Source organism: Zootoca vivipara, chromosome 2 (genome assembly GCF_963506605.1).
Source record: "Zootoca vivipara chromosome 2, rZooViv1.1, whole genome shotgun sequence".
Classification (NCBI taxonomy): Eukaryota; Metazoa; Chordata; class Lepidosauria; order Squamata; family Lacertidae; genus Zootoca; species Zootoca vivipara.
Genome location: NC_083277.1, coordinates 70,928,283 through 70,951,588, shown reverse-complemented (window position 1 = coordinate 70,951,588; position 23,306 = coordinate 70,928,283). Strand labels below are relative to the sequence as shown.

The window sequence follows — 23,306 nt, the reverse complement described above, 5'->3', positions numbered from 1 at the left end:
ACTCAGCCCATGAATTTATGGGGATGGGGGTGGTTAAAACTTAAGGGGAAAAAATAGGCACCCATGTAAACACTGATGTACAGCAAAAAGAAAGCCCTAGTAATATAAGTGACATTTATTAACATTCTGCTATATTTACAGTTTTAACATAATAAAACTCTGAATTACTGCTTTGCAGAAATCACACAAGTGCACATTAATCTATATTTAAATGCACCAGAAATTAGAAAAGCAAGGAGTACAGCTATGTTAGGAACCATTTCAAGTTCTAAAGTCAACAAAAATGACGATGTGCTTTCTGATTTTATGCACTGCATTATCAAATTATTTTAGGTGCTTTCTGATTTTATATACCACATTATCAAATTCTTTGAATTTGATACCACCAACATATACTATGAGAGTTCCTAGCCAAAAAGTGTGCAGTACAACAGTAAGAAATACTGAATACATACTACCAAGAGTTAATACTTGTAACCAGCTTCTTAATGCTCTTTCACTACTATGCCTTAAAAACATCCACATGGTACATGTAGATTTTATTTCCAGGTTGTTTTCATTTTATTTTAACAACAGATACATACTATGTGCAGAAATACAGTCAAAACAAATTTCTAAAGTTCCAAGAACACCCCTTCACAATGGCCAGCATTATTACTTATCTTACACTAAGAAAACATATTCAAAGTTCAATTTTAAGGAGAACAAAAAGCAAGACTGACCCCTTCTGGCTGCAGGGCAATAGCTCATGCTATTTAAAGAACTACAAATACTATATAAGGCATTATTAGTAACATCACAGACTTGATTGCAAGAGCCGTTTCAAACATTAGCCACTAATGATTCAATGATTACAGGAGTTCTGCATTAAACTATTAAAATTTTACATCTAGAAACAAATAGAAAGAAATGCTTCTTTTTTCCAACAGTACTTTATTCATTTTAAAGCGGGTGATTATTATTTTTCCTTCTGTGTTGAGAGTCTTGATTTATTTCCTGCAGGTGTCCACTTAAGGGAGAACTCATCAATGCAGGAAAATGTTGCCAGAAAACATCAGTCTGAAAAGAGCAAAAGCACAGTTACTATTTTAGCTAAGAGAAGGATGTTTACAATCTTGGAATACGTTTTGCCTACGCAAATGCACAACTGTTCACTAGTTTTTTAATCCTTTGTTTCTAGTTCCCACCTTGCTATTACATTTAATTCTGACCTCACTCCTGTGCCTCTGTGACTGATGAACAAAATGTACACGGTCAAACTTTTTTTTTCTGGTATGGCACAGGAACAGAGGCACAATGAATTCCAACCCTATTCTTCCCACCCACAAAAAAAAAAAACCCTAAACGGGGGTGGGGGGAAAGGAGAGAAATCATCTTGATTACATGAGTTTAAGTTTCAAATACTTTAAACTAGCAGAATCATCCAGAATCTGGACCACATCAAAAGTATAATTAGGGTTGAAGAGCAAAAAAGAGGAGAGCCAAAGCTGCTGCCAGTCCGAGCTGGGGAAAGAGGTTGGTGGGTGCAGGTGGGCGTGGTCATTGCACCCACATGCCTCTTTCCCCAGCTTGGGCTGGCAGCAGCTGTGGCCTGCAGAGCAGCCCAAGCTTCCCAACTCCGAGTCTAACAACCCCCCTCCAACATTTCCTTTGAAATGCAAAAGTTCACTGGGATGGGCATGTTGCCCCCCCCCCCAAAGAGGATATGTCCAGGTTTTCCCAGACATATGGTATCCCTAGCACAATTGGGGGGGGATATCAGTAAATTTTCATTAACAAGCAATTTTTATACCTTTTCAAAAGATTAAGATTGGTAATGATATGCTGGATTTTACCAGCCAGTTTAAGTAGCTCCAAAAGGAACTGTTCGCAGGCAAACGGCAGCACTGTTGTTCATACATGGTTGCTCACTGTTCCCTCTCCTGCGCCAGGCTGGGTAACTATTCTACAAATTAAAGCTAAACACATCTCTTAGTGTTCTGGCTTAGGTTGTAGGGGGATGTGGGCAGAGTAACCAACTATTACAAGAAACAACATTTTCTTGTCATCAGGTCTACGAGCCTTTTTAAGTTCTCAGGGACTTTTAAGAAGATTAAAAAAGAAGAACCATCCCCATGAGTGTAAATGGTAAAAACAAGGACAAGTGCTGATCTGGTGTTTTGTTCACAAATTACAGTAGCAGTACATTTATTTCCGTTAAACAGGAATCTGGAAGCCCGGCTGATCTTATGGATATGAAACAAAAAAATAAGGAAATTGGCTTTCTCCAACAGGCTTTTGGGAACAGACTGCTCCTAATGAGAGGGGTGGCACAGTGCTGTTTTCATTATAATTATTTGTATGGTTTTAATAGATTTTATATATGTGTGTGTAGAGAGAGAGAGAGAGAATGAGAGAGTTTTAATTTTATCAATGTTTAATTGTTTATTATTATTATTATTATTATTATTATTATTATTATTATTATTTCTATGTTTTTAGCTTCCCTTTTATCTGTAAGCTGCCCTGAGTCCCTGTCAGGGGGAAAGGTGGGGAGGGGTATAAATAATATAGGGGGGGAGTTATTAGAATACCGTGATGTTAAGCAAGAGGTAAGAGAGGCAGGGTGATTTTGTGTATGAACAAGGACAGATTGGACATAGGAAGCATGCAATCCTGTGGCTGGCTCCTAAGACCTTAACTATGGTTACATATGCACCAGCCAATGGCCTCCCACATGAACACAAGGTCAAGCCTCCCATTCTACTTAAGATTACTTTCAAGTAAGCTCCATGGAACTGCGTCAGGCTTACTTCAGGGCAAACATGCCCAGGATTATACTACACTTCAAATAACTAGTCGTCTTTCTAGTCCTCTGAAATTTGTTATAAAGAACTAAGCAGCTTCAATGCATTATTTCTTATTACTTTGCTATTCCATCTTTCCTTTAAGGAGCTCAAAGATCTGTACATGGCTCTCCCAATTTTATTCTGTACTTACAACAGCCCCGTGAGGTAGGTTAGGCTAAGAAGATAACGATTCCCCCTCCTCCCCCCAAAAAAGTAGCTTGAAAAAGCTACATTCAGATACAAATTATAATTAATGGTTCCAGCAAGAGCAAAAGAACAAGAGTGGCCTACTACTTAATGGTGTTTCTACCATTGGAACTGAGAAAAAAAAATAGGAGCAGGGAAGTTTGTAATTCACTGTGAATTTCAGATCCAAAAGGACTACAGAGGACACCACAAACTTTACTAAGGAAGTAAAGAAACCCTAACCACAGAGCATTTCTCTTTTTTTAAAACAGCTTTTTTCAGTTCAAATGTTCTAATGTGGTGGGTGCCAACTGCATTTCTTACATGGCCCATGTCATGATGGTGGTTGGATTTGTTTTTTAAGTGTTCCACCACTGCTAAAGAAATCTTCTTTCTGTGTGTGGTCTAGCCATGTATCTCATTAACTACTGGAAGGAAAGGCAAACCTTTTACAGCTTGTGTGGTTGCTGGCCAGCTGAAAAGAAAAGTGGAAAGGGAAAACTAAAGTTCCGTTTTATAGGACACATGCTTAATAACATGCAGTTGAAACTTTCATTTTTCCACTACTGTCCTGGACAGAATATCTCCAGGTTTCTCTGGGATAAGAGTTTCTATGGAATGGCAAAGGGCATGTCTTTCAAATATTTCTAACTAAGGACTCCTTTCTCAGCTTCTAGACCCTTCTAACCCAACACTTAACTGGCAGGTGCATATAGAGATTCCCACGTCAAATTTTGTGGTGTCTAGGGCAGGGCAATAACTGGTTTTCAATGTTGTGATATATCACCAGTTAAACATCGCAATATATCACAGTATCTGAAACAAGGAAGGAACTATGCAGAGGCAAATAGGACAGTGTCCTGGCAACTGCTACTACTTAAGGGTCTAAAACTGATAAATGATATTATCTATCACCTCATGGCCACTTTCAGCAGCAGGCAAGCCGAAATGCATCCAAATGAGACTTTTGGTTTTGGGCTTGGCTACGAAATAGTGGTATTCAGGACAAGCCAAAGTACAGTGATGAGTCATAGTGAATACAAATAATCTGGAATCTATTGTGGCATAAGCTTTCCTGGACTAGAAACCACTGTACCCATGCCTTCCTTGGGTTTTGCTCCACCATTTAAGATCTTAGACTCTAAAGAGGCTACCTCTCTAGCAATTCTTGATCTGGGAGACCAGGGCTCGTATCCCCACTCACCCATGATGCCCACTTGGCGACCTTGTGCCACTTCTTATCTCTCAGCCTAACATACCTCACAGGTTTGTTGTATGGTTGAAATGGGGAGAACCATGTAAAGCAACTTGAGCAACTTGGAAGAAAAGGTGATATATAAATGTAATAAAATAAATAAACTCCAGGTTTCTCTGTAAGACACTACCCAGATTCCAGCAAAAAAGGAAACGAAAGCAATGTTATCATATTTGTCATTTCAAACTGGTATAATTTAGTGTAAATGCTAGCGCACATTAGAAGTTGGAGGGAGTGACTTCTACTGAAATCAATGGGACTTCAAAATGTCTAGGATCATAACAGTAAATAGGTGCTCTACAAATAAATTAAATCAGCCACTGTTATTTGGTGAACAACACTGAAGATGGTATATAGGATGTGGGATGTTCTGCTTTTTAAATCAAGCAAAGAAACACAAAGAAAGAATTAAAGTATTTCAATTATGTACAGTGGTGCCTCGACTTACGAATTTAACCCGTTCCGAAGGCACCTTCGTAAGTCGAAAAATTCGTAAGTCAAAAAACGCCATTGGAAACTCGATTTTCCATAGGAATGCATTGAAAACGGAAAAATTCATAAGTCGAAGCAACCCTATCTAAAAATTCATGTCGAAGCAACCCTATCTAAAAATTCATAAGTCGAAGCAACCCTATCTAAAAATTCATAAGTCGAAAAATCCCTATCTAAAACCGCTGCGGTTTTTTCCGATGTCGAGACATTCCTAAGTGCGTGGCCATTACCCCCATTCGTAAGTCGAAAAATTCGGTTGCCGAGACGTTCGTAAGTCGAGGTACCACTGTATTTGAAATACATAATTTGTTCTTTATTATTGATGTAATAAGCTAGAAATGGTCAAGAAATAATTTCGAGGATATGAATATTGGTATTATATGGTAATGGAATGTAGGTGTTTGTGTTTTTGTAAGTTTTTTGTATGTTTTTGTATGTCTGTCTGTCTGTCTGTCTGTCTGTCTGTCTGTCTGTCTGTCTGTATATTTGCTGTCGGTGATTGTAATAAAATATAAGGAAAAGGGGGGGGGGAAGGAAAAAAGAATTAAAGTAGATTCCCCAGAGAATTACCTTTAGTAAATAAAGAGAACTCTAGTCCTGGGAAGAGTGGAAAATGTATCTGGCATCTTCCGAACCTTTGCATAATTGATAAATCCTCTGAGGAACAGGAGAAAGCCTAACAAAAAAATATCAAGAGTTATATTTCACATACACACCTTCCATTCTTCTGAAAGGCAAGGATCATTCCTACAATTGGTTCCCTTTTGCTTAACCAGTTTTTGATCCACAGGATTATCCATTCTTTTATCCAATCACTACTACATTTACCCAGGAGCCTGCAGTAAAGGACTTTGTCAAAATGTTTTCGGATGTCCAACCATGTATCTTCTCAACCACTTTTATGTTTGTTGAGTAAAAGAATTGAAAAAGTTGGTGAGCTGGGCTTCCCTTTATAGAAGCCATGCTGACTGAGAAAGACTTATTCTTTTATTTGCTTAATAATTCCAGCTTCAAAATGACTTTCAACCAACTTTAGAAAAGGGTTAGCCTGACAAGGTCTGCTATTTCTTCAGTTCCCCTTCCCTCTGAGTCCCTTTTTTGGAAATAAATGATCTCATATTGGTTACCTTCCAATCCTCTTGATAAGGATCAGGAGTGTCTTTGGATTCGTTTCTGCTCCTGGAGGGGCAGGTTGTGGCCATGATCAGAAGCACATCTGTACATCTTTGGCTAATGTACCTTTCAATCCTCTCATCAGGAGGTTGAGTTTAATGATGTGGTATACTGCCATTGAAAATTCAGCAGTTTCAATTTTGAGCAAAAGCTCTTGGGTTAACACTATCTGGTCCTACTATGACTTATGGCTATGAACCTTGCATGCTCCACACACTGTTTTGAGTGAGAGAATATATTTAAAGTTTCCATGTCCTGTTTACAAGAAAAGTGCATCCAAACCTGGCAAAGGGTGGTTTGTTCAAACCATGCTTTGTTAGTGAGTCACAAGCAACCCAGGTTTTAATGCAATGACAAACAGCAGTTCCTTGCAAATCAGAAAAGGAAGTTTTAAATCTCACCATTTCATGCACAGTGGGGAAGGGGAAGTGAACCTGAGGCTCATGTTTGGACCCACTGGAGCATCTCTGTGCCCCCCTTTAATTTTCCTTTCACAACTCTGGCGTCCAAACTTCCTATTGCTTCCCTGGCTAGTTCCTTGTTCCTGGTGTAGTTGAAGAAATATTTGTTTTCATGCCTTTCTCCTCATTCCCCCCCCTTTTTCTTGCTTGACACATTTATTTGCTGGAATTAGGAATCGTTTTTGTTCTCATTTTGGCAAGACTACTTCCTTTTAAGGGACGCTTTCTTGCCTTTTATGGTTTTCTTCACACTATTATTTAACTACACAGCTATCATCCTGAACTTGTTTCTAAATCTGTGGTGTTCATTTTTCTGAGCCTGTTATAAATACATCCTCCAAGCTTCCCAAGAGGATCTGACCCACCACTGACAGTTTTGAAAAAGCCCCTCTTCCTAAATAGTTAACATCACTAATGTTTTTCCAAGTCAATGAGGGCTAAACTGTGACCCAGCTGACCTGTGGAACAAATTTCCCACTTTTTTCCTTCTTTATTTCAAAAAGTCAGGTGTGGATGCCAATTTGATCACAGGGGGTATTTAATTCTTTCCTCCTGTGTTGTTTTAAGAACTTAAGAAAAGCCCTTCTGGATCAGACAAAAGGCCCACCTGTCTTCATGGTGCCCAGATGCCTATGGGAAGCTTGCAAGCAGGATCTGAGCACTACAGTATCCCCCCTGATCACCACGACTCCCAGAGTTGCTACTATCCCTCAGGAGTGAGGAGAGACAGATACAGCACTGTGCCTGTCATTTTCCACAGTCAAACAAGGTTGTGGGTTTCTTACTGCAAAGAATGAGATGTCCACTAGATGGCAGGATTCCTTGAAAGGAACATCTCAAAAATCTGCCAAAGTTCTCTCAAGTGCCTAGCATAGGAACTAACCTAAAAGATTGGCAGAAAAGCCCCTTTCTGAAATTAACATTAAAAATACACTACAATCATTATTACAAGTAAGGAATAACAACTAGATATGAGCAGGTTCATGCACGATTCCTAAAGTAAAAACTGAAATTAATGTTTAACACTTACCTAACACAAGGAACACCCACCACAACCAGTACTGGCCATCAAAGTAACCAGGGAAATAGGTGGAGAACTAAAAAAAAAAAGCGGGGGGAGAATAAGGTCAATCAGTAGGTAGTTGCAGGATTTTTGCACTGGCATTTTGTTACTAGCAGCAGTTATTGCTGGATAAATTACTGCTACCGCACACATTTCTTCTGTAAACTGTTTAGTATAATAATTAAGCAGTATATAAATTTTGTAAAATTATACACACGCACCCCCATTAACTCAGGGTTAAGTTCCTAAATCTCTGCAAAAATCAATATTGCATAGTGAAAGGACATGATCCAAAAAATCTCTAGGTGAAGAGGTAACTCTCCAGATAGACACAAGCACTTCTTGTTGCAATGGTCTGGGATGAAAGCTAATCTCAGAATCTGTTCTGGATGAGGAATTCTAAGGGGGCAGGTGATGTGAAAGAGCTTCTCTGCCTGAGATCCATAAGAGCGGCTGTAAATCAAGAATCCACAATACTGTGCTTAATGGCCAAAAACAGAAACCTCCTGCATGTGCGAAATGCAACTACTGAAATACAAAAGACTGTACAATTTAGGACCAAACATGAGTTCTCTGGCTTCTAAAATCAATTCAATCACATTTCTTCTTGCACATCCTCAAACTATTGCCACCCTGACACAAACCAGTCCATCAACTGCATACAGAATGTATTGGGTGACTTCACTGCAACACCAATAACTTCCAGCAGGGGATACCTGTACATGTATAAGCTTTGCAGACAGTAAATCCTTTCAGCCACTCAAATCATTGCTTCTACATAGGCATTTTCACCTCTATCTCCTATTCAGAAAGGTACAAGGCCAGAAAGGTACAAGGCCAGTGAAATTCTAAGCACCACTTAACAAACAACTACATTATACACATGTAGTTTTATCTATCCAACAACAGGCAAGTCTGGCTTTATTAAGGTATGCTGCACTGCTAGAAACCTACACACACACAAAATTTTAACTGGTTCTCAAACTTTTATTGCAGTTTTGAATAAAATCTAATCAATAAAATGGGCAGGTCATTTTGGCATACCATGGCCAATACTACAAAGGGTTAGACCAGGCACCCCCAAACTGCGGCCCTCCAGATGTTTTGGCCTACAACTCCCATGATCCCTAGCTAACAGGACCAGTGGTCGGGGAAGATGGGAATTGTAGTCCAAAACATCTGGAGGGCCGAAGTTTGGGGATGCCTGGGTTAGACCTAGTGCATCTAGTCTCTCCTTGCGATTTTACATACGGTACATCAAAAATGTAAAGTTTACATCACAGCCTTTGTTTGCTCGTTTACATCAACCTATCTAACCAATCTGTCCCCACTATTTGTGGGAATACATTACACCAAACCAGAGTGTTTTCAGTATCCATGCCCTTCAAGACAACATTCACCTCACATAATTACACATCAGATATTTCAGATATCTGCAGTGCTGGAGGGTAGGATGAGAGGAGTCCCCTACCAGGAAAGACTGCGCTCGTGTGCCCAAGACACAGACTCTATAAAACATATTATACTGTACTGTGTGAAGTTCAAGCAAGCTTGGGCTGAACTGATTTCACCCTTGCTAGCCCCGACCCCAGGAAAATCGGAGGAGTATTATATCAAGTTCCTATTGGAAGACCGGTCAAATGTTAGAACACTAGCAGTGGCGAAGTTTCTATCGGTGGTTCTAAGAATCAATGATCCCAACTCTACGTCTGAACAAAATGTTTCTGAAACCTGAAGGCAGGGTGTCCTTATTGAATATCGCTTTGTAACAAATTGATGGCTCTATGGACCATAATAAAGATTGTATTTCAGATATCTTTTTTTCAATTACTCTTCAATGGAGCTGCCTTTTGGTAGTCTGAAGCTATGCAAATTAGCTGAAACAAGCACACTGCACAAATCTGCATAATTTCCATTTCAAAAATCATGTTTGGTGGTTGCAACATGGTGTTCAGAATTTCAGAATGCTTACACAGGGTTAGTAACTCAATCAAGCAGCATTTTCTTAATATAATAAAGACATATTCATATGCTTTGTACATGATTTGTCTTTAGGACTTTCACAAAGGGAGAACTCACTAGGGAATTATTTGTTGCAATGCCTATCATACACAGTGCACTCGCCTATTGATGCAGCCTTCTTCTTCCACTCCTCAACTTACCCTGACAATCAAGATCCACTTAATGAGAGACAGACCAAATCCAGAAATGGCCCCATATCTTCCTGCTGCTGAGGTAGTCAGGCAGAAAGAGAGAAAGAATCCAATCCAGTTGAAAAGGAATGCCACTAAGGAAAAAAAATAAGAGAGAATACAGCAATCACAATTGATTTCAATTTGTGCCAATTGTGGGCATCACGGGGGCATCTCACTGGAAAATAGGCTGCTGGACTAGAGGGATCTTTGATCTGAACCAGCAGTGCACTTCATATGTTTTTAAGCAGAAATGGTCGCTCCACCCTTCCATTTTTCTGAAAGTTTCATTCCTAACCATCCAATATAAAATGCATCCCAAGTAATGACAAATCCCTTCTCTGCCCGGAAATGGCTGGCTCGTGGTAAAAGTTGCCCATCTGCACTAGCAAGGGCAGCAACCACACCCCAAGCAGGCATGTAGCACACAATCAACGTGGATAATCAATATTCAGGAGAGACAGTCTACTACTGTATATGGATGAACCACCTCTTTGAAAAAAAGAAAGTAAAATGCTAGTTCAATCTTGTTAACAGTTCTGTCACAAAGGTTCAGGGGTTTTTTTATAGTGTACTTACTGAAGAAAGTCAGCATGAAAATGCCGTCATTTCCTATCCTCAGCTGGTCAGTATCATCAAAGTCATCCCGTGCCACAAAGTCCTCCTCCTAAGACAGAAATTATTCAAGGTGGCTAGCAAATGTCAGACAAACTAATTTACCAGCATTAGGCTTACAATACTTTCCCCCAAAAGAAAGCTAAAGTGCAGCTACCGTCAATGCTTACTCTTCCTTGAAAATCGCATGGTTGAGATACCATAACTAAAGGCACATGACACAAAATCATATCACACTTACCCTCCCAGGAACTAAAGGTATGGTAGCTTCCGCCTTGGTTCTCTCTGCTTCATCATAAGTAGGCAGGGTTGTGGCTACATTGTAAGACGGGGGATTAGGAAACCCAGCCTCATCTTTATAATCAAAATACACTGCGGGGAAAATAGATGGGAGAGAGATAGGTTAATTATCAGAATACCTACATACTAAAAATTACAGCCTAATATTTCTTCCTGATAATAAAAAAATAAGGATAGGTGAAATGATTATAGTGAAAGTATTGTGTATATGGCAGCAACCCAGCTTTATGGCACATAATGTGGCTAATTTGTGACCTTTCAGATGCCACTGGATTACAGCTGCCATCATTCCTGACCCCTCACTAGGTTGGCTGGGGCAGATGGGAGTTGTAGTCCAACAGCACCTGGAGAGTCACTGATCAGCCACCCCTGCTCTATGGTCTTTTATTCAGGTACAGAAATGGATAAAGCAGGATTCCTTGTGCACAACCACGTCAGACAAATCAATGTTAATTTGCTTTCCAAAATGCAAGGTTGCCAAGGCTAGGCTGATGTAAATGATGAACATAATCATATAATGAGTGTCACTTAGAAGTAGATTATGGTGTTTTGACTCATCTTATTAATTCTACACTGCATGGAAATATATTCCCAGGTGCCAATTTGAAACCCAGATGGCTTGGAACTTTGCAGGATGATCATAGCCTGTCATAACAGCTGAGCACAACCGAAGCATGTCTGCAGATTCCTCACAGATATAATGAAGACTTGGAGAAAGATGCACTCTGCAAGCAGCAAGGAATAATTATCCATGGTTTCAAAGTATGTTCAGAGGTGGCAACAGAATTTTTGGGTCCACAACACTACGTAGAACAGACCAGTCACCCAGCTGCAAAAAAAACTCTCCCTCTCCCTCTCATTTTCCTGATACACACACCATTAGCATCAAGTTTTACAGCCACAAATGGAGTATAATATAAATTGGCAACAGAATGAAATGCTGCCTTCCTCTCTATGCTAAGACATAGCACTCAGGAATGTAAGATGAGCCAAGAAAGGTAGTTTATGAAATCACATATTTCCCCATGAATTTATGCTGCCTGCACATAACTTCAAACCATTAGCAATGATACTTGACTAACGAAAATCAGTGAGCATTTAAAAAATAAATAAATACCTGCGTTCTCCCCAGAAATGCTGCTGTAAGGTGGTGGGAAATCATTTACAATTTGCAGGTTCTCACAAGGCTCCTCCTCATTCTGCAACTAAACAAGAGACATTTATGGTTTTAACATGGCAAAGACAAGATGAAGAGTGCACATTTTTTTATCTTAAAGGCCTAGATTAAAAGAAGTCAGATTAATTTCAACTGTGGCTGCAGAAATTAGATGCCAACGGAGAAGTCTTCCTATTAATAAACATACTTTAAAATGCTTTAAATGGTGTATAGATGTTTCATAAATTAAGAACATTTAATCAATGATTTAAATTAGGGGTCAGCAACCTTTTTCAGCCATGGACCGGTCCACTGTCCCTCAGACCATGTGCTGGGCCAGACTATATTTTGGGGAAAGAAATGAACGAATTCCTATGCCCCACAAATAACCCAGAGATGCATTTTAAATAAAATGACATATTCTACTCATGTAAAAACACGCTGATTCCCGGACCATCCGTGGGCCGGACTGAGAAGGCGATTAGGCCGCATGCAACCCATGGGCCTTAGGTTGCCTACCCCTGATTTAAATCATGATTTAACTCCCCAGTTCCCCTCCCAAAAAATTTAAATAACCGAGTCAAGTTTCCAATTTTAAAATTATACTTTTCCTAAACAATAATGCATACTTTCTGTCTACTGCAGCAATTAAATGTACTGATTTGCAACTCAATAGAGTCTTTATATAACGTGGGAGCATAATCCAGAACATTTGACCAAACAGATCATGCATCTTTGTGCAACAGAATTGTGACTACAGTGGACGCTCAGGTTGCGAACATGATCCGTGCGGGAGGCACGTTTGCAACCCACAGTGTTCGCAACCTGCGCCTGCGCGGGTTGTGATTCGGCGCTTCTGCGCATGCGTGCACGCTGAAACCTGGAAGTAACCTGTTCCGGTACTTCCAGGTTCAGCGCAGAGCGCAACCCGGAAAGACGCAACCTGAAGTGGCTGTGTGTAACCCAAGGTATGACTGTACTTAGAAAAAGGAGTCTGGTTAGTTCTATTTGTACATTCACAAGGATACTGAGCAAGATCATATACTTGAAGTCTAAGTTAACTTTATTTGAAAGTTAAGTTCCACTGAATAAACTGGGACTTAATAACATGCATAGAATGGAGTTGTAGGTATCCAGAATTTTAAAAAAGGAATGGCAAAACAATGTTTCTCAACAATGAGATAGAAAGCAAATGCCCATGCTGTTTGGTTGGTAAGGGTCACAGATATTCTACCGTACAACACTGCCGAACTCAGATAGCTGGAGTAAAAGGTCATCCACAGATTTGTTTAAATAAATAAATAAATATTGGCTCTATGGATTTGGGGATAAATATTGGTTCAATTCTCCTTGTGATTTGGTTAAAAGGTTAGGAGGGGACAGGAAATGATGTATACTGTATAAGTAAACCTAGAGAATAGTAAGAGACCTGGATCGCTTTAAAGGACGCCAGGAGAAGGTTAAAAAGGGACCTAGAAACTGAACTAAAGAGTATAAATTGTTAAGTATTGGCTTGGTTAGAAAAACAGTCTCTAGAATAGTTGGATGTGTTTACATGTTTCTTTTTATTTGCTCTTATAGATAACTAAGCAAAATGCAAAACCAGTTTTCTTTTCTCTAAAACAGTCTTCCAGAAAATTATTTGTCTGATGCTTTACAAAAACACTGAAGTAAAAGAAATAATTTTTGGAAATAATAATAATAATAATAATAATAATAATAATAATAATAATTTTATTATTTGAACCCTGGCCATCTGGCTGGGTTTCCTCAGCCACTCTGGGTGGCTTCCAACAAAGATTAAAATACATTAAAATGTCACACATTAAAAACTTCCCTAAACAGGGCTGCCTTCAGATGTTTTCTAAATGTCAGGTAGTTGTTTTTCTCTTTGACATCTGATGGGAGGGCGTTCCACAGGGCGGGCGCCACTACCGAGAAGGCCCTCTGCCTGGTTCCCTGTAGCTTTGCTTCTCGCAGTGAGGGAACCGCCAGAAGGCCCTCGGCACTGGACCTCAGTGTCTGGGCAGAACGATGGGGGTGGAGACACTCTTTCAGGTATACTGGGGCGAGGCCATTTAGGGCTTTAAAGGTCTGCACCAACACTTTGAATCGTCCTCGGAAATGTACTGGGAGCCAATGTAGGTCTTTCAGGACCAGTGTTATATGGTCTCGGCAGCCGCTCCCAGTCACCAGTCTAGCTGCCACATTCTGGATTAGTTGTAGTTTCCGAATCACCTTCAAAGGTAGCCCCACGCAGAGCGCACTGCAGTAGTCCAAGCGGGAGATAACTAGAGCACGCACCACTCTGGCAGACAGTCCGCGGGGAGGTAGGGTCTCAGCCTGCATACCAGATGGAGCTGGTAAACAGCTGCCCTGGATACAGAACTGACCTGCGCCTCCATGGACAGCTGTGAGTCCAAAATGACTCCCAGGCTGCGCACCTGGTCCTTCTGGGGCACAGTTACCCCATTCAGGACCAGGGAGTCCTCCACACCAGCCCGCCCCCTGTCCCCCAAGAACAGTACTTCTGTCTTGTCAGGATTCAACCTCAATCCATTAGCCTCCATCCATCCTCCAACCGCCACCATCCTCCTCTCACCTCACACTTCAGTGCCATATGACTCTTCTCTATAAAGGAAGTATACTGGTGCAATTAAATAAAAATAATATGTGCTTGGTGACAGTGGTGAAGGAGGGATGGGTTTGGTTGCCTCCCTTCCTTCTCAATGTGCACACCAAAGCCTGTGACACCACAGAAACAGAGAGCAGTCTGAGTCAACTATTCCTGGCATAAAGCAATTGTTTGCAGCAAGAATTGTGGAATGACTAGGCTGAAGCAGAAGGCCATGCCTCTCAAACTGCAAGCCTAGGGATGGTGTTTCCTTCCCCCTTTTAGCTTCCAGTTAACCCAGAAGAACACGGTAGACTACTGCTAAGCTGGAAATCATCTCTACTTCCTGCACCACCCAAAAAGAGCAAGGAAAAGCAAGGGAGGGGTGAGAGGGGAAGGTGGTTGCAGATGGGAAATGGCAGATCAGGACTTGACTTGCAGACCACCAGTTGCAATCATTAACTTTAGTTTATGGCTCTGATACCTAGCTATGAGGGAAAGAAGTTATGGTACTGGAGTAGCTACATGTTGTATACAGTGGTACATCCGTTTACAAACACAATTGGTTCCGGAAGTCTGTACTTAACCTGAAGCGAACTTTTCCCATTGAAAGTAATGGGAAGTGGATTAATCCGTTCCAGACGGTCCGTGGAGTACTTAAACTGAAGCATACTTAACCTGAAGTGAACTTTCCCATTGAAAGTAATGGAAAGTGGATTAATCTGTTCCCAACGGGTCCGCGGAGTACTTAAACTGAAAATACTCAAACCGAGGCGTGCTTAAACCGAGGTATGACTGTACATTTGCAAAAAATGGACAGCCATTAGGTAAATTAGGAGTGATTACTTTGGATATATTTCTGTGAACAGGAAGAAACAGTCAGAAGAATCTGTGAAAGAAGTGAGAATGAAATCTGAGGCTGTGCACGCAATGAAAGAAGAAATGCCACAGACATGGTTAAGGTAATTCCCCTAGAGAAATGGGAGAACTGCTGCTTTTGCATTCTAGATGCAAGAAGGAAAGGCCTGCTGGAGGCAAGCGGGAAGGGGGGGAGGAATAGAGACAGTTTGAGATTTAAGTGTCAACCCTGGGAAACCATTGAAAGGGTGATATAATAATATCAGATAGAATGACAAAATGAAGGAGGAAAGGTGGAGATTAACAACCAAGAAAACATGCTGACAATTCTGTTATGCAGAGTAAAAGAAATTGCTTTTTACTATTTTATTCAAGCAAATTCTAGTAATGCTGAGAGTTATATGCGAGCAGACGCACACACACACAAGGAGAAAATGAGAGTAAGATAATAGTGGTGTTGAATTATTTTTTTACTATGCTGCAATTTTGTTATTGTGCCATGATATTTATAATGCACCAAAATCTAGATAACTTAGATGCAATAGATTTTTCAAAGTCCAGAAAGTTACATGGGATCTCCTTACAGGCCCCTTCCTTCCTATTCAGTTGTTCTATTAAGAGGCATGCTATAAATTCCAAAACTCAACATTACATCTTGCCAGCAACATGAAAATGATCCTCCTCTTAATGGACAAAGCACACAGCCTCTTTTTCAATAATGCCAGCCATCTAAAACCTACTAAGTGCTTATTAGCACAGTAAAGATTCACATAGTAGGAAGAACATATCATACAATTTTACATGAACAAATGCTGCTCTAGTAGCATAAAACTGGCAGTTGTCACTTGCAATAGTTTTATTTTTTGAGAATTAGCAACTGGGTGGTGAGGAACACAGAAAGGTAGAAAACAAGGCCTGCTCAAAGTTTGGGGTGACCAGGTCAATGACTGTCTTGTGTTTTTGCAACTGGTGAAGTGGGTTTACTTTAAAATGGAGATGGCTAACCTTTTCTGCCCAAGGGTCAATGCAACCCTTTCCAGAAACACATGCCAGTGGTGACTGTGGCAAAATATCAGCACAGCACTCTCCTCCAACAGCATAATTTGTATTTGTAATTTGTGCCCAATTACAAGAGATTCCAAAATGAAACTGGCTCTCTCTTTGTTGTTGTTATTTCTGTTAGTTAACAATGGCATGACTAGAATCCCCACTTCTGAACTATACTACTGCAATATATTCTACTATCAGGTCTTCCCTTCCCATCTTTCTCCTTTAACTGCTGATCAAAATCTGACCACCTGGTATAATGTAATGCCCATGTCACTATGATCACATTTCCTCATTGTAATATTTTATTCATTGGCTCCAGGCAGCATTCAGTTTGACTTGCTACTTTTAAATGCTCCTCCTTACCTTTCTTTTCTTATCTCACATTAGTCCTGCTTTTTTCATTTGTTGCACACTCTTCTTTTTTCCATCTGCTTTACCTTTACATGGGTTCTTTCTCAAACCCTGCTCATCCTCTCTTCTTCGCCATCACTGAGAGCAGCTCAGAGCGCTCCAGAAAAAGGAAGAAGCACTCCGATTTGCTATGATGTTTCCCAAGTGGACAAAAGGGCCAGGAAACATTGGAACAGCTTAAAGAGTGCCTTCCTGTTTCTGGAGTGCTCTGATCTGTTCCCAATGGTAGTTAAAAGAACATCATAAAAGAGAAAGGTGCTTTGCTGTTGAGCACCCACAGAAAATTGTATTCAGGGCAGGAAGGCTGTCAAAAACACTATGATGGGTCAGATCAGGCACATGGGCCAGTAGTTAATTACCCTTCCTTTAAAACATGGAGATAGGGCAAAACAGATCAATCCTAACCCCCATGTCTGCTGAATCTAAGGAGTTAGGATTGGTTCAATGTGCCTTATTGGCCAGTGGAGAGGAGCACCACCATAGGTAGGCACCTCCATTCACAGAAGCTCTGCAGGCATAAATTTGGGGTACTTCTGTCAGAAGCAGGCCCTGAAACAAGGCATTCCAGCAGTAGAGGACATCTGGAATCAAATGAATCTGAAGGCCCTCTGCTTCCCCAAGAGGCTGCAAGATCCAGGCCCATCAACTATACCAATCTGGACCTGGTATAGTACCCCCACAAGTAAACAAAGAAGCAATAAAAAAAAATCTCAATATAAAATGAAATAAACCAATGCAGGGAATTAAAAACAACAAGAATAAAAACCATCAGAATGAAAACACCCACCCAATCTCGTCCCAGGGCCTGCGAGGTCACCAGGGCCTGCGAGGTGTTGGAATACCTGCAACTTCACTTTCCAGTCACCTTGTTCTTAGGACTGCTCCAAAATCCTTCTAGTACAATATGAAAAGGCATAAATTTCTGAGTACATTTTTTTGCTAGGTACTCCTTAATTCTGATACTATTTATGACATTTTAAAATTATGTGGCCTTTTCATTAGGTATTTGTGCTTTTTACACTTATTCAAATTACGGTACTCAGATTAGAATGTGTAAACAAACCTGTGATTGTTTATTCTATTTTAATGGAGAATGTATACTTTGTTCACTAGCCATTAGGATGCTTCTTTATTTGAAAAGAAAAAAGGTCAGGCCGTTACAATTTTCATACTCACATTCACAAAGCAATGCAGAAAGGGAAAACAAAACAAAACATAAACATCTGACATTTAAACTCCAATTACCATAAATTAGAAGAATGGTCAATATTTCCTAACCTATGTTTTTATTTCATTCCTTCTAGTAAAAGCTAATCCATTATTCCTTAAGAGTTTTAACACAACAAACCTCTCATGCACATGCAACAGCAGAATCAATACAGGCATTCCCTTACAACTGCTTATGTACAAATCTAGAACAATGCAATCCTTCATACCAAAACTATCATAGAAAGCTGGAATATTAAACATAGGCTTCTATTTCTGAATTCTATTGCCTTAACTTGTGTACAAAAACTAATTATTGGTCTCAGAATGACAAATCACGAGAGCCTCTAGATTGCAGAGATACCGCTCTTCAAATCTCATCCTGTTGCTATGGCAACATAGGGGAGTTCTCCAAGGTCTCTACTAGGCATGTGAAAAAGACACCATTAGCACTTCACAACAAAGCATGTAAAATACAACCTATGCATCTCAATCCATATTACTGCCACCCACTTCCTTTATTGGCTCTAACTTTCTGAACCATATATCCTCATCAATGTGCCTCTTCACTTTATGTCACAGCTGTATATGACTACATTTAGAAACATACCTGCTGAAGAGCAAGGTGATTTGCTCCAGTTTATGGAAGCTACCTCCTGTAGGTGAGGCAGTATACATGATGCTGCCTATTAAGGATGATTAAATGACACAACAGGAAGACACACACATCAAACAGAAGCAGAAGTCACTAGATTGTCATTTGTTCAATGCTGAAAGGAATAAGGGTCACACCCACGCTGTAAAAGCCTCATTTCACCAGTCCTACCCACATCTTTTTGTCATTTTCTAGCTGATGTCTTTCATTTTTCAACATACATTTTAATTCAGCCATTTTGAAACATCTAGGTACCTCATCCCCAGATGTTGCCTCTACACTATTTTATATCATTCCACATTATTACCTTCCAAATGATCTGTAAAGATCACTTGCTTTTATATGTACTAAAACTATTATGAAGTTTAAATGTGTACTATGCCAGTCACTGGCAATAAGGAATTGCATCAAAGCAAGTGAGTGGCAGAAGAGTGATGGCTTCCAGTGGGCAACCCACTGCCATGTTCAGGATCCCAGTGTTGCCTGAGACCACCTCAGATTCCGACACCTCATGAGTCAGTCTACTCTGTGAGGATATCTCAGCACACCCTTCTATGCTGCCTCAGCCTGAGGATGTGGGCTTCACATCAGCCCTGCACTCATTCTAGTTCTTTACACTTGCACGTGTCTTCTTTGCGAGTACATCATTTTGGCAGGACTTGGGTCATCTTGCAATCAAATGAGATCTAATTGCTCTACTCTGCTTGTAGTACACTATATTCTGTAATCACAAAATTCTGTAGAACAGGTTGATACTGAAATCTGAATTGTGAACATTGATGTTTGATTCCAAGGATGGGAGAACCTGCGACTCTCAAGGAGTTGTTGGACTACAGTTCCCATCATTCCTGACTATTGGTCATGCTAGCTGGAGCTGATGGGAGTCGGAGCCCAACAACCTCTGGAGGGCCACACATTTCCAAAATCGCATTTGTGTTTTGTCCTCTCCTTCCTTTTCCTTCATTTCTCTCTCTCTTTTCAATGCAAGCTTTTATCAAGGCTCTGGTAGTTGGTAATCTTGATTGTGTCATCTTTTTAAACACCGTGGAAATTTGACTGTGCAACACTTGGTTAAAATGGAAACTTCCCATCATCACACTGCAAGTTTTTATAAAATAACTGCATTCAGTGTTGCTAACTCTATAATATGTTTAAGATTTCAGAATAATGCTACCTGGTCTGGGGAGGGGCAATCTAGGCTAGATAAACTGCCAAATCCCAAACCTTGCCAGGCTGATGCTGTGAAGGGCACATGGCATTTTACGCCCACACCTACTGTCAGCAGCTTTCTTTATTCAAGTTTTTTTCATCCCATTGCTTGCAACAGGAGAGAAAATAAAGATCCAAAACCTCCTCTAATCCATCTCCAACATGTCTCCTATTTGCCCTTTCTGCCACTGGAGAGAGACATCTGCAGTTTTCTCCAGTTGCAATGAATAGGCTTTCTACTCTTCCCACAGAGATTTCCAAAATCCCATTGCCCGCCCCCGGAACACCCTGTGAGGGACCACAGGATTGTACCCTATATCACATTTACTTGGGATTTTCATGCACCAGCAGCAAGTCCTTATTACATTCACATTCATTTATCCAGAAATTTTAATAGGGTACATTTTACAACTGTTTTAAAAACTGTGATAAATTCAATAGGTAAGCATGGTAAGAAAACAACTATTGTCTGTCCTATTTTTTCAAGCTTTGCTAAGTACCACTACTGAAAGAAGATAACGCCCAATCAATTTTACTGTTATTGATTGTACAAATTGTAGAGCTTTGTTAAAAGCCACAGAATATGAAATGTATAACCTGTTGGATCCTTTTTAACAATAAAACTATATGTAATGTATAACCTCTTTGATCTTTTTAAACAACCATACAATATGAAATGTATAAGCTGCAGATAAGTCAAACATCTTATTTCCACTTGAGAGGCCCAAATCTGAGGTACAACAGGGAAGCTGAAGAAATAGCTATACAAAATCAAAATCTGAAATATATACTATGTGGTGCTGCATGATTTGGTAGACGATCTAGTGTAATGTAGTAGACGTTGCTGGGAACTGGACCTGGGTTCAAATTCCCATACTGTACAACTTGGTGACCTTAGATCAGTAACTAGCTCTCAGCATAACCTACACCACAGAGTTATTGTGAGAAAAAACTCCATGTAAATTGCCCCAAGTTCCTTGAACAGAATATGCAAGTAACTAAGAAACAAAGTAGTACAGAATGTTCAGGTTCACTGATACCTATTATTGTCAGTAACAAATATTCTGCCCTGAAAATTTAAATATGTTTCCCTCATGAAGTGTAATGATACCGTAGGACCCTCATTTATGTTGGTGGTGGGCAATACGTAATCTGTAGACTGTTCTCAGAATTCTAACAAATTAAATTTATAAGTTCAAACTCAAATCCTCACCTGCTGAAGCATGGCTGAATATATGGGTGTGGGGACCTGTTTACAGAATTTGCAGAAATGAAATAAAAAGTAGCACACATTAATTAAATCTGAAAAATTCCATTGTTTTGAGCACAGGGTGCTAACACAGCTAGAGCTGATATTAGGAGGGAGGAGCACTTATCTCTCTTTCCAACAATGTCATCTAGTGCCAACAATCATGTGCTCTAACAAAATACCACACAACTAACAGAGTTAAAAGGCCATGTGCTATCACAGAAATGCATGTCTTCTAGAGCTAATCATCAATCACTCATCAGACACATCTAAATTTTATGTCACTGCAAGGAAGACAAAGTCATTTTCAGGCCTAGCATACTGTATGCTAAACTACATGTACACAGAGCCTCCCAAGCATTAATTCCAAATAAATTAAATTTCCTCCCTCTAACCTGAGAAATCTAGCTTTGCTTGCAAGACTCCCTTTAATAGGGATCTGAAACTGCTGAGTGAGCAAATTGTGAGAGTAATTATTTGTTCAGCCCAAAAAAAAGTCCTCAAAAAGGCACTAATAGATTATTTGTTGCCTTGAAATTTTCAGTCCAGGAAAGAAACAGGGACAGGGTCAACTCAAAGCATAAAACCAACCGATTAAAACAAAACAAAAAGCTGCATTGTGGTTGTTAGTGGGAAGATACCCTGCTTCCATATATTTAGGTTGCAAATGAAGACTAACAACTATCATTTCTCCTTGGCTCCCACCCACTGCACTCAGTAAAGCATAAACAAAGGCATCCAAGTGACAGTTTGGGCCTTTTCAGAGCACTAAATTTACTGAAGCACTGGAAATTCTCCCATGAAGAGGAAATATGCTGCAAATGTATAACTATCCACTGAATGCTACCCCACCACTGATTCTTTTCTGCAAATTTCAACTTTTGCTTTTGCAAATTTAATCAATTTTTTTGCAAATTTAATCAAAATAGGAACTATTGTGTACTGATTCCACTGGTCAATCCCAAATGCTGGAATTCAAGAGTGTTTTGAGGTTTCCCAAACCTGGGCCTCCAGCTGTTTTTGGACTACGACTCCCATGATCCCTTGCTAGCAAGACCAGTGGTCAGAGATGACGGGAACTGTAGTCCAAAACCAGCTGGAGGCCCAAGTTTGGGAAACCCTGGCACAAGGTGGGCTGGGAGGCTGTGTTTACATCTCAACATTGTGAACATTTAAGTATCATAGGAATGTATAACGCCCCTTAACTTAAAAACAACAAACGCACGCAAAATGGTGCTACTGCTTACGTTGGAAAACTCGGGGTTGCCGGGGGGGGGGGGGGATGACAAACGCCAGGATCGAATTGCTTTCGGTATCTTTTCATTGTACTCGATGTCAATTAATCCGGGATAACTACCAAGACAGCTCCACATCACTGCCAATCTAGGCAGGTTGAAATCCCAGTATAATAAGCAAGTACGCACTGAAAGGTCGAGGGGGGCATTTATACCCCCCCCCCCGCGCTACTCCGCCTTTAATGACCCGACTGTCGAGGGTGGAAAGGCGAAGGCAACTCGTTGATCTTAAAAGCACCGTCCTCAGAGCTAAAGAAACGGCACCACCCAGCAAAGCGAAGGGACGGGGCAAGTCTTAACTTAGGGCCTCGTATCCCCGAGGAGCCCGGGAGCCAAAGGGCCTCTCCGCCGTCTTCTTATCGGGGGCTCGGGGCGGCTTCCGCTTCTGGCCTTCAGATGCAAGGGCTCAAGGGGAGGAGGAACCGAAGCAAGGGGGCCGGAAAAGAGATGACACGGCCCCACAAATAAAGGGCCAAAGCAGCAGCAGCAGCTGGGAGGAGGGGGCCTGTTCTGGAGTAGATAGGGAAAAAAGCAAGATTTGGCCCGTGACGGGGGGGGGCAGAGAGCGATTCCTCCGCTCCTTCCGGGCTCGGCTTCCACGTCTTCAATGTGGGTCATAGACAAGCAGCCTCTCCCCTCCCCCCTTCCCCACAACCTCCTTCTTCGCTTCGCTTCCCGCGACCGAGCGCGGCCTAAAAAGCCTCGGCGCTGTAGTGATCCGTCTTGCCCAGCCAGCGCATTTCTCACCTGCTGATATCGGCCTCCACCGCTGCTAGGCTCGCCTGCTGCTGCCGCCGCCGCCATGGCGCTGGGCAAGAAGCGAGCGTGCTGCGTGAGGCAGGAGAGAATTAGCCTGGAGTGCCGGGTGCAGAGAGAGGCCGGGCGGGGGCCCCGCTGGGGACGGTTCACGCGGACTCCCGTCCCCGAATGGGCGCTACCGGGGCTGGCCTTGGCCGAGGAGGAGGAGGGCGGCAGCCACTCAGCTAGGTTACTCGCTGCTGCTGCTGCTGCCTGCTGAAGCGCCAACCCCTTCTGGTC

General features: G+C 41.1%; 1 protein-coding gene across 1 annotated transcript; it reads right to left on the bottom strand.

Moving 5' to 3' along the window:
• Positions 1 to 522: 522 nt before the first annotated feature.
• On the bottom strand, positions 523 to 23,280 carry NDFIP1 (Nedd4 family interacting protein 1). Its single transcript, XM_035105378.2, has 8 exons — positions 23,016 to 23,280; positions 11,683 to 11,770; positions 10,507 to 10,637; positions 10,230 to 10,317; positions 9,621 to 9,745; positions 7,426 to 7,492; positions 5,332 to 5,437; positions 523 to 1,059 (listed from the first exon to the last, which is right to left on the bottom strand). Exons 1-7 carry the CDS (start codon positions 23,070 to 23,072, stop codon positions 5,334 to 5,336), a joined length of 660 nt encoding a protein of 219 aa, XP_034961269.1. The 5' UTR covers positions 23,073 to 23,280; the 3' UTR covers positions 523 to 1,059; positions 5,332 to 5,333.
• Positions 23,281 to 23,306: the final 26 nt, after the last annotated feature.